A 12,791-nucleotide genomic window follows, 5' to 3' on the forward strand; every position below is an offset into this window, starting at 1 on the left:
GTAAATGCACAAATAAATAAATGCATAAGCAAAAAGTAATGCATTAATAAATGCACAAATAAAAACATGCATAAAAAAAGGAAATACATGCATAAATAAATGCATAAATAAAAAAATATATACACAAATCATATGAATAAATGCATAGATAAAAAAAAATGCATGAATAGTAAATACATGCACAAATAAATTAATCAATAAATAAATAAATACATTCACAAATAATATGAATAAATGCATAAATACTGTTGAGGTCAAAGTTTACAAGGTCATTTTTATCATTTCAACTATTATTTTCTCTTGAGAACAATATGTAAACAGCTTTTATGTAAAATATCTTATTCAGGTCAGTACTAAATAAAAAGTATGCATTTTGTATGATACCTCTTATTTTGGAAAAATAATTAACATTTTGCAGATTCTGAAAGGCAGTTGTAAACTTTTGACCTCAACTGTAAATAAATGAATAAATAGAGAAATACACAAACAAAGCTTTTGTATATGCACAAAAAAGTTATTAAAGGAAATTTCAGAGCTTTGATCGATAGGACATTTTCTGTCTTCTATCATATGACTTCATAAGACTTAGAAAAAGTATGACTTTTATGGTGTTTTTGGAGCTTGACAGATTTACTATGAATTACTGTTGAATGGAAGAGAACTGCTTGAACAATTTTCACTTTTTCTCCTATTTATCTTCTATAAAAAAAAGAATATCCAACACTTTTTGAACAACTTCCTCAAGGATGACAATTAAACATTTTCGCTAGACTATTCCTCCACCAAGCAAATGCACAAGATTTCTTAATAATACACATGCATGCTCCAACATGCATTGAGAAGTTTCGGATGAGCGCAATATTGTCGTGGGAATGAGAGTCAAATGCTGACAGGCGCCTATTAACGTTTAAAATCTTGTAAAACTTGCATGACCCCATTTGAGGGTTACATTTAGCAATGTGGTGCACTCACATGCAAACTTCACATTGAGGAAGACTCTCTGTGAAGAGACCTCTGGGGCTTTGCTCCAGACCCCGGTGGCAGTCGAGCGGATCCAGGGTGTTGCGGTGCAGTGATAGTCGCCTGCGTCACTGTCCTGGGTGCTGTGGACGTTCATGGCGAATTTTCGGGGTCCCAGGCGCTCCAGGCTGCAGTCGCTGCTGTCGTTGCGACGGGCCTTGTGCACGACGCCCCAGCGATCCATACTGGCTAGCAGGGACGGGCTGTTTGAGCCCCTTAGACGACTCAGAAACCACTTCATCTCGTATGCTACATCATCTAATGGGAAAAAGCAAACAAACACAGAATTATGATTAATATGCACAGTAAATAAAAGAATAAATGCATAAATAAAGCATACATAAACACATGTATAAATGCATAAATAAACAAAAGCTTAAATAAATACCTCTATATAAATAAATAAATAACTCTAATAAATGCATAGATAAATAAATGAGTAAACAAATGTGTAAAAAAAGAAGTGCATAAGTAAATAATGCAGACACATTAATACACTAATAAATGCATGTATAAATGTGTAAATAGGTGCATTAATAAATGTAAATCTGTAAATAAAAGCATAAATAAATGCATGAATAAATGCATGAATAAATGCATGAATAAATGTGTAAATGTACAAATAAATGCATAAATACATGCATGAATGCATAAGTAAATAAATTCACTAATAAATGCATAAATGTGTAAATAAATGCATTTAATTAACTCTAATAAATGCATAAATAAATGAGTGTAAAAAATGTATGCATAAGTAAATAATGCAGACACATAAATACACAAATATACAAATGTATAAATGTGTAAATAAGTGTATTAATAAATGTGAATCTGTAAATAAATGCATAAATAAGTAAATACATAAATAATAAATAAACTAATCTATAAAGCAAACTTAACTTGTACAGAACCTGCAATATTAGTTAAAGCGGTCTAGTAGGCAGAGTAGTGAACACTATTTAGGGACCATGTGACTTTAGTTACAAAGCTCAATTGAATTAAAAATATTGTTTTATGCTTTTTTCCCCTCTCAGTATAATACAATAACACTGTGTCATAAGAAGATATTAAGTTTCTAATCTACCTCCATATGAAGCATAAAAGCACAGAAAACTGCCTCTAGATTCAAAAATACTACCAATGAGGACATATTTTTAGGACTGCAAATCTCCAAAAAGCCCTTTCCTTTGAGATGCATTTATTTAAGGATCCTCTACCACTTTTCTTTTCCCCAGCATAGCTTATTATTACGGAGGTCATGCCAAGATCTCATCAAAATGCAAATGTTTTAGCTCCATTTCTTGCAGAAGTCTTTTTCCCTCGCTAACACATACTGATTCAAAGAACTAAAGATCAATTAGAAGATGTGGCATGTCCTATAAAAATAACACTTTCTGTCTCCCATCGCTGGAACGGCAATGAAATGCACATCTATGCGCAGAGAAAGAGTGAAAGAGAAGACTATAAAGGCGCGATGGTCCCAAACTAGCAATTAGACTGACTGTACGACGGCCCACTGCTGTCAAACCCACGCGCTGACTCAAAGACCTCAACACAACGGCCCGCTCTCCCCATTACACAGACCAAGACGATGAATGTGGGGAAGAGGAGGAAGTCAGAGAAAACGAGAAAAAAAAAAAAAAAAAAAAAAAAAATTGCAGGACATTAGCCTTGAAGTATTTATCGCTCTTTTATAGTTCAGGAAACCATGACGCATTCCTAAAAAATGTTGTAAACCCTAAAACCACTTTAAAATGATAAAAAATAAATAAATGCACAGTGCACAGGGAATAGTGAACACTGCTTAGGGAACCTGTGACTATAGTAACAAAGCTCAGTTGAATTAAAAATATTGTTTCATGCTTTTTCCCCCCCTCAATATAATACAATAACATTGTGTTATAAGCAGATATTAAAGAAGTTTTTAATCTACCTCCATATGGAGCAAAAAGCACAGAAAAATGCCTCTAGATACTACCAATGAGGACATATTTGCTGTAAATCCTAAAACCACTGTATGTATATATATATATATATATATATATATATATTGTACATATGTATATATTATGATTTACATAGCTTTACAGTTAATATAACACATATGTTTTAATAGAAGAAATGCATTATTAGATAAATGCACAAATGCATGAATGCATAAATAAAAATAATTGAAATAATAAATTCATAAATGCACAAATAAATGCATAAATATATAAATGCACAAATGTAGAAATAAAGGCACAAAAAATACATAAAAAGCATAATTAAAATGCACAAATACACAGATACATTAAAAAAGAAATATACAATATATTTATAATATATGCACAAATAAATAAATGTACATATGCGTAAATAAATGCATAATGTCCAAAATTTAAAAAATGCATAAATAAATGCACAAATACAGAAACAAAATGCATAAATAAATGCATGAATGCATAAATAAATAAATTCAATAATAAATTTGTAAATGCATGAATAAATACATGAATGCATAAATAAATGCATAAATAAATTGCACAAATGAAGAAATAAATGCATAAATAAAAGCATAAATGAAATGTACAAATGCATAAATAAATGCCCAATAAATGTATAATATATTCACAAATAAATAAATGTACACATGCATAAATAATTGTACAAATTTAGAAATAAATGCATTAATAACTAAGTAAATAAATAAAAAAGGGCACAGATCAGCATACAAATAAGTGCACAAACAAACAAATAAATAAATAAAATAGATAAAATATAAATTATTAATGAGATGCATTTATGCTTCTTTAAAGATTCAACTCAGATGTTTCTCCTAAGATATTCCTTTAGAGAAACAATAAAAAAAAACAGACATAAATTAGTCAATAAGAAAGAATATACGTTTATTAAATGAATGTAAGCAAATTTCTAAGTAGATACATGCAACATTACTGTCTTTTATTTGAGAACCCGAAGACTCTTCATTTTATTTCAACACTGTCTATAAGAACTAACAGAGTTACTAAAGTCCTCACTGGTCATTTTTCAATCCTGTGAGGAAAATATAAAGAGAACAAAACTGCACTGACCTGAGCGCAACAGATTTGTGTCATATTCGATATCCTACTAATTACAGTTATTCTGCACATTCTTCAGAGGATTGTGGGTTAATTATAAGCCAAGCGCTCATGTTTGACCAGGCTGTTATTGTGCAAAAAGAAATCCTTGGACGCCAAACACTCTCATTAATAGCGATGACTATTTTGCATGTCGAAATAAAAAAATAGCTTGTTGCTAAGTAGGATTTTTTCCCCCAGTTTTATCATGAAATCATAAATAGATAGTGTTGTTTTAAGTATGAACAAGGATGCTCGTCTTAGTAAACGCTATTAGACACTGATTTGACGACTAATGTGGATGATCTTCTCTTTCGGTAATGGCAGTGTTTTATCTTCATGACGTATCGAGTCGTTTGAGACAGAAAGAAATGCTAAGGCTCCGTTATTCCTCCTACGATCTCCTCGATCCCATGTCCATCCTGAGCTAATGTGTTTGGAGCTTGACTTACAGTAATGAGGAAGGGTCAGCGGCTGGAGCGGAGCAGGCCTTGTGAGATACGAGCTGACGGAAGCGGCACACATCCGGCCTGAGGCACTCATGAATAGCAAAAAGCCATTCGATTTAATGCACTTAACCCAATTGATTTGCTCAAGGGTCAAGAGCATCTCGAGCCTCAACAGAACTAAGAAAATCTGAGCGACTGTACAAAGACTCACGTGATCAATAGAGAAAGTTCCACATTGAAAGTTGATTTTGCATCCCATATTTTCAACATGCTCTCAGACATTTGAACCGTATATCATGCACATGTCCTGAGGAAGAACCAAAGGCAAGTCAAGGTGATACAGATGCAGAAGCTCGACTCGAACCTGCTCTTTTCTGGGACAGCAGGCATGCAGAGGCTTACATAAGAGACAAAAGATGGTTATGAAGCCCTGCAGTACATGCTGATCATCCCCTGAGATTACAGAGTTACTGATGTGGCAAGACTTTGGCCTTGGGAGAAAATGAAGCAGCGGAGAATGAGAGCTATTAGAGGAATGATAGATTACAACGAGTTAAAGAATCCTCACAGATAAAGCAACATGGCAGGATCTGTCTCGAGGAAAAGTAGTTTGTATTACAGCTGACACGATCTCAACTCCACAAGAGACGATAATACTGTACTCTACACACAAACTCGCATACAGTCTCATAAACACATGCACATAGATAAGAAAACTCACAAGAGATGAGCTCATTGGGAACTTATGAGTGTTGTTATTCCTAACTAATTAAAAGAAATGTTGAAATAATATGCTGAAATAAAATAACACAAATATTAAATGAAAAACTTAAACTAAATGAAGTAAATAATTTTCATTTTAAGCTTTAAAATGACTAAAAGTGAAATATAAATCAATTAAATCCAAATTAAAAACTAATAAAACTGACAAAAGCAACTATTATTTTTTTTAAATAAATGAAAACTAAAAATAAAACTGAAAATAAATGATAATTATAAAGAATATTAAATACTATAATAGTATATAAATAATAATAAAATGACGATTAAAGACACTAATGAAATTTGAAATAAAAATAAATTAAATTCTAAAAAAAAAAACTAATAAAACTGACAAAGCAGATAACTATTTCAAAAAGTAAAATGAAAACTGAAAATTAAAAATTAAAATAAATAATTCTAAACATTAATAAATATTATAATAGTATATAAATAATAATAAAATAACGATTAAAGACATTAATGACATTTGAAATAAAAATAAATTAAATTCAAAATAAAAACTAATAAAACGGAAAAAAGCATATAACAGCTATTTAAAAATGTAAAATAAATGAAAACTGAAAATTAAAAATTAAAATAAATAATTCCAAACATGAATAAATATTTTAATAGTATATAAATAATAATAAAATAAAAAATAAAGGCATTAATGAGATTAAACTGAAAATGTCAAATTATCCACAATAATTTTATAGCTCTATCGAGTGAAATTTTACAGCTCTATCTATTGATTTTAGAAACATCTGGACATCCTGAAATCACAATAAAAAAAAATCAGATCTTTTCATGCATGCATTCTGTATGGAAGCTTATTTGATCAAAAATGGAATTTAAAATAAATCATTTATCATCTCGCAATTTTGACCTTTTCTTAGAATTGTGAGGAAAAAGCCACAATTGGGAGGTAAAAACAGAATCTGATTTTACAAAAAGCTCAGAATTGAATGAAAACGTCAAAAGATATAAACTCAGCTGTGATTTCATAATTTTAGATAAAAAGTCAGAATTGTGACATTAAAAACTGAATTTTAGATAAAATGTCAGAATTGCAAGATATAAATTTAGAATTGCAAATATAAACTCCTTTAGACAAAAACAGAATTTGATTTACAAAAAAAAGAGTACAGAATTGCATGAAAACGTCAAAATTGATAGATATAAGCTCAAGGATCTTATTAAGGAAATTCAGGATTTTAGATAAAAGTCAGAATTGTGAGATGTAAATTCAGAATTGCAAGATATACTCAGAAATTCATGAAAAAAGTCAAAATTGTGAGAGAAACTCAGCTGTGAGTTATAAATTCAGAATTTCAGATAAAGTCAGAATTGTGAGATTAAAAACTGCATTTTAGATAAAATGTCAGAATTGCAAGATATAAACTCTTCTGAGAATTCTGAGAAAAACATCAAAATTGCGAGATAAAAACAATTAGATTTCTAAAAAATGTCAGAATTCCATGAAAAATGTAAAAATAGCGAGCTATAACTGAACTGCGAGATATAAATTCAGAATTACAAGATATAAGCTCAGAATTTGAGAAAAAAGTCAAAATTGCAAGATAAAAACAGAATTTGATTTAAACATGATTAACATGAAAAAGTACTGAATTGCAAAATAAACTCAGAATTTGAGAAAAAAGGCAGAATTGTGTAAAAGATAAGTAAGTTATACAGATGTATTTCTAAAAAACAAAACAAACCTGCAAATGCAACTGCAAAGGCAAAAAGTCAGAATTGTGAGACCAAACATTTTTTTATTTTTTCTATACTGTGGCTGAAATAAGCTTCAATAATTCTAGTACTGGCTACTCCACGAAGGATGCACATGATATTAATCAAAACTAGGTAAGTGGAACTGGATCAGCCCATATTTTGAAAGGATCTTATGAAGCAACCAAAATTAAGACTCATAAATAACAAATTATGCAGAAGTACAAACACACCTGAGGCGAAACACTGAAATAAATGGCTTGTGTTAGTGCGGGTCACCTTGTGCAGCTCAAACTGTTTTATTCAATCACTAAAATCATAACTAATCTGATACTACATCTGCATACAATACAATAACTCTTTGAATTGTGCCTGCTTTATTAATTATAATACATGACGTCTGGATCTTGAGACAGCGTGACATGTTGCTGCACGCCGAGAAACACACACAGCGTGACCCAGTTTCACATGACATCAGTTTATGAAGTCTTTTCTCAACATTAAACATTCATTTCCACGTTTGTGCTGCAATAAAGGCAAGCGCAGACACGTCCAAATCAGATTCCAGTAACGTTCTCTTAAAGACTTATTTATTGCCTCATTCTGACCAACACTTAACCTCCCACAGGTTACAAATATAACAGCAAGCTCTCAGCATGAAGGTGAAATCTGGAATTTTTTTGGATGTTGAAATACTTTCTCATATTTCAGTTTAATGTAAGTCATTGTAGCAGAATTTGGCTATTGAACTTCCTTCCTTTCCTTTGACTTTATCTTAAAACCTATAATATTAAGCGTTTAAAAATTAAAAAATATATATAAAAAATAAATTTATCTGAATTTATTTCCTTTTATTTTGCATTTTTCAAGTGCAATTGCATTTATGCACTGACCTGTGAGCAACAGCGACAGATGGTATAAGCGAATTAGATTAAACATGTCACAAGCACTTGAATCAGTGAACTTGAATAACTGCTTATAAATCACTGTGTAATGCAATAAAGACTTTGTATTACAGTATGTCATAAAATAAAAGCTTACTGTGCTTTTGAAATTGTTTATATGACCTTTGGACATATTTAATAATAATGCTATCATTCCAGTTTTAGCTAAATACTCTACTACAGACCAATATACTTACAGTAATTGCTACTTTTTATCTTGTAATTTTGACCTTTTCTTAGAACTGCAAAAAAAAAAAAAGTCACAATTGCAAGATAACCGAATTAGATTTTTTAAAAAAATCAGAATTGCATGAAAAAGTCAGATTTGCAAGACATTAAATCAACTTTGAGATATAAAGTCAGAATTGCTAGATAAAAAGAATTTCGAGATAAAAAACTAAATAATTTTTTTAAAGTCAAAATTACATTAAAATGGTCAGAACTGTAAAATGAAATTTAGAATAAACAAAAATGATAAAAAAAAACTAATACAAAAACATTATAACTTTGAGTTTTAGCTAAATGCTCTGCTACAGAAAAATATAATTACAGTTTACTAAAACCATAAAATATTTTCATTGTTTCAAATAAGATAAATGTTAACTGGAATAAAATAAACTATACAAAAACTTAGTTGCCAATGCAATATTAATCATTTAAATTTAATTTAGATTGATTTAATAAAATAAACTAAAACTGAAATAAAAATGAATGCAAAATGACAAATAAGAAAAAAAAAAAACTGAAATTAAAATGAAAACAGAAAGTATAAAAAAGACGAAATATTAATAAAACTATAAGTGTCTCACATAAACTATTTAACAAAAGTGAAAGATCATGTTAAAATGAACTGTGAATGACCAGAAAAAAATATAAATTTGAAACTGTGAGATAAAAAAAGTCAGAATTACATCAAAATTGTCAGAACTGCAAAATAAAAAAAACTTAGAATAAAAAAAATTGAATAAAAAAATTATTTAAAAAATGTAATTTATACTTTTTGTCTCGTAATTTTGACCTTCTCTCAGAATTGTGAAAAAAGCCACAATTGCAAGAACAGAATTTGATTTTTTTTTTTTAAAGTTAGAATTGCAAGATATAAACTCAACTGTGAGATATAAATTCAGAATTGCCAGATAAAAAGTCAATATTTGTGATGGAAAACTGAATTTTTATATAAAATGTCAGAATTGTGAGATATAAATTCAGAATCGCGAGATGCGAGAAAAAAATTATTTGATTTAAAAAAAATGTCAAAATTACATGAAAATTGTCAGAACTGCAAAATGAAATTAAGAATTTAAGAAACAAACAAAAAACCAAAACAAGAAACAAACAAAATCTGACTAATTACACTGTGTGGTAGAAATAATTCTATAATTCTGGTGCTAGCTTCTCAAAACTAGGTACCTTAAACTAGATCAGGCTATATTTTGAAATGATCGTATGAAGCAGAAACAAATGTATGCACGTTATTTTTCACTTTGTTCATCAAAAAATACATTAAACATATTGTGGTTCTTATTGTGACACAAAACAAAACAAAAAGAGATAGTTTGACTATAAACACTTCCTTTTCTCCTGTTGTCTTTTCTCACAGCACACATGAGCCAGAATGTCTAAATCAAGATATATACTGTATGATAAAGAGCAACAAAACTTTACAGTTGTTTTGATAATATCACTAGAGCAAATTGACTCCCACAGTGTGAACATATGAACTTTCACCGTATAAACACACCTAAAGAGAGTAAAACAGGGAAATGGATGATGAATCAACATTAAAGTGTATCGAATGACTCAATGAAGACATTATTGTGAATAATAAAACACTACAGAATAATTTGTTAGAATAGAAACTCCTGCTAGATGTCAACAAACCGGTTTAACCGTGAAACACATGTTCACACACAAACTAGTGCTTTTGTTTTCAGAACTAAGATCCAAATGCAACACATGCGGGCTCGAGCACATCTGCTCTCAGCTGATCTGTTATTATCGCACAAATCTCATCTGGCTCTCACTGTGAACCTGTTGATTTTGGCTGATGTGTGGAACATCGCAGGAACAGGCTTTGCATGATTTTTCTCAGCTGTTCTGGAGAAAGGAGCATCTGATAGTGTTTAATGATCAGATTAAAGCTGATAACAGCAGTCCGCGATAACATAACCTAGTTATTCATGACCTGAGCTTGGTAAAACAACTGTAATATGGCATGAGATGAAGCGGTTTCAATTTAAAATACTACTGTGATCTCTTGCCATTGTGACGGTTTCTCTGTTCGTTTTGATTTATTTTTTAGCATCAATTTTTTTAAAGGAACAGTTCACACAAAAATGAAACTTGTACTTACCTTCAGGTCATCCAAGATGTACTGTAGATGAGTTTGTTTCTTCATCAGATTTGGAGAAATGTGTCATTCCATCACTTGCTCACCAATGGAGTGAATGGGTGCCATCAGAATGAGAGTCCAAACAGCTGATACAAACATCACAATAATCCACAAATAATCTACACCACTCCAGTCCAGTCCATTAGTTAACGTCTTAAGAATCCAGAAGTTGTTTGTTTGTAAGAACAAATCCATCATTAAGACATTTTTATCTTAAATATACATCCACACTGTAAAAAGGTCCCATAAAAAAAAAAAAACAGTCAAATGACTGGCAGCTATGGCTGCCAAACAAAAAACGTAAAATTAAAGTAAAATATCCTTACTGAAACAAGGAAAAATCTGTAAAATAAAGTTGTTTTTCTGTAAAACCTTTAATGAAAACTTCTGTAAAATTATTGTTTTTGCACTTTATTTCAATTAAGATATTTTACTGTAATATTACGGTTTTTGTTTGACAGCTAACTGCCAGTCATTTTTTTACGATTTATTTTTTTACAGTGCATAATAATACTTCCTCCAGTGAAAAAGTCAGTTTCCTTTTGTCTCTCACATCAAAATCCAGCCACACATTTGTTTAGAGCTGTTTTGGCTTGTAAACTGTGCTTGATCTCAGCAGATTTCTCTCCTGATTCAGACCAGACCAGTTTTTCACTGGAAGAACTGGAATTATATATTATGGATGAACTCATATTTCAGTTACAAATGTCTTAATAAAGGACAAACACACAGCTTTTGGCTTTTTAAGATGTTAACTGATGGACTGGAGTGGTGTGGATTACTTGTGGATTATTGTGATGTTTTTATCAGCTGTTTGGACTCTTATTCTGACGGCACCCATTCACTACAGAGCTTCCATTGTTGAGCAAGTGGTGTCTTCCATTCAAGACGTAGATGAGTTTTTTCTTCATCAGATTTAGAAAAATGTGTCATTCCATCACATGCTCACCAATGAATCCTCTACAGTGAATGGGTGCCGTCAGAATGAGTCCAAACAGCTGATAAAAACATCACAATAATCCACACCACTCCAGTCCATCAGTTAACATCTTGAGAAGACAAAAGCTGCATGTTTATAAGAACCAAATCCATCAATAAGATGTTTTTGCAGCCATTCACTGCAAAGGATCCATCGGTGAGGATTAGGAAGCGTTATTATGGATTATGGACTCATAATTTGGCCAGAAGCATTGGTTTGAAGTTAAAAACATATTATTGATGGATTTGGAGAAAGCATTATTATGGATTTTATATATAGCAATGGTTAAAAATGTGTTTATAACAGCTTTTGTCTTCTCAAGACATTAACTGATGGACTGGAGTGGTATGGATTACTTGTGGATTATTGTGATGTTTTTATCAGCTGTTTGATCTCTCATTCTGACGGCACCCATTCACTCCAGAGGATCCATTGGTGAGCAAGTGATGGAATGCTACATTTCTTCAAATCTGATGAAGAAACAAACTCATCTTGGATGGCCTGAGGGTGAGCAGATTTTATGCAAATTATATGCAAATTTTAAGTGAGCTGTTCCTTTAAAAAAAAAAACATAAATTTACCTTGAGAAACAACATTGCATGAGATAAAAATAATACATGTTTTTTTCTTATGTTTTAAAACATGAATCTAACAAGATTATTTGTGTTAGCAACAAATTATAACATTTAAACATGTTTGAACCGATAATTAGTTTACACCAGCAGTGTAAAGATTTTCATACTTAGCATTCATCTTTTTTTCATGTGTGTGTTGATGTTTAAGAAACACGTATAACTCGCCTGTAGCAGGAGACGTGCCACTAACACTGACGTCACACTCCATCTTCACAGTTTCCCAGGGGAAAACGCTTGTTGTGTCTGAACTGATGGACACATCATACATGGGACCTTGTAGGAAATGATAAAACAGGACAAAAATAGAATAATTTAAGTCAAATATACTGCATATCGAGCATTATATACACTACTGTTGACAAGTTTGAGGTCTAGAAGGCTGGAATCATTTGATAAAAATGTGAAATATTATTACAATTTAAAATACTGGTTTTCTATGTGAATATACAGTAAGATGTAATTTATTCCCGTGATGCAAAACTGAATATTCAGCATCATTACTCCAGTCTTTAGTGTCACATGATCATTCAGAAATCATTCTAATATGCTGATTAACTTCTCAAGAAATATTTCTAATTATTATTAATGTTGAAAACACTTATATATACTTATATATTTTTATGGAAACTGCTACATTTTATTTTTTAGGATTTGCAGATGAATAGAAAGTTCAAAAGAACAGCTTTTATTTGAAATATAAATCTTTTGTAATATCTTTACTGTCACTTTTGATCAGTTGAATGTAATGTAAATGTAAATGTTTCCTCCCAGTGTAGTT

The 12,791-nt window shown here is 30.8% G+C and overlaps 1 protein-coding gene across 1 annotated transcript in view; it reads right to left on the reverse strand.

The window, feature by feature from the left end:
* Positions 1-12,791, reverse strand: part of ptgfrnb (prostaglandin F2 receptor inhibitor b) — a 55,655-nt gene that overhangs the window by 4,368 nt on the left and 38,496 nt on the right. Inside the window, exons 7-8 of the mRNA XM_073843345.1 lie at positions 12,179-12,286; positions 973-1,278 (exon numbers count right to left, since the gene is read on the reverse strand). Coding sequence (XP_073699446.1) covers positions 973-1,278; positions 12,179-12,286 — 414 coding nt within the window. The remainder of the gene's footprint in view (positions 1-972; positions 1,279-12,178; positions 12,287-12,791) is intronic.

Source organism: Garra rufa, chromosome 6 (assembly GCF_049309525.1).
Source record: "Garra rufa chromosome 6, GarRuf1.0, whole genome shotgun sequence".
Lineage (NCBI taxonomy): Eukaryota > Metazoa > Chordata > Actinopteri > Cypriniformes > Cyprinidae > Garra > Garra rufa.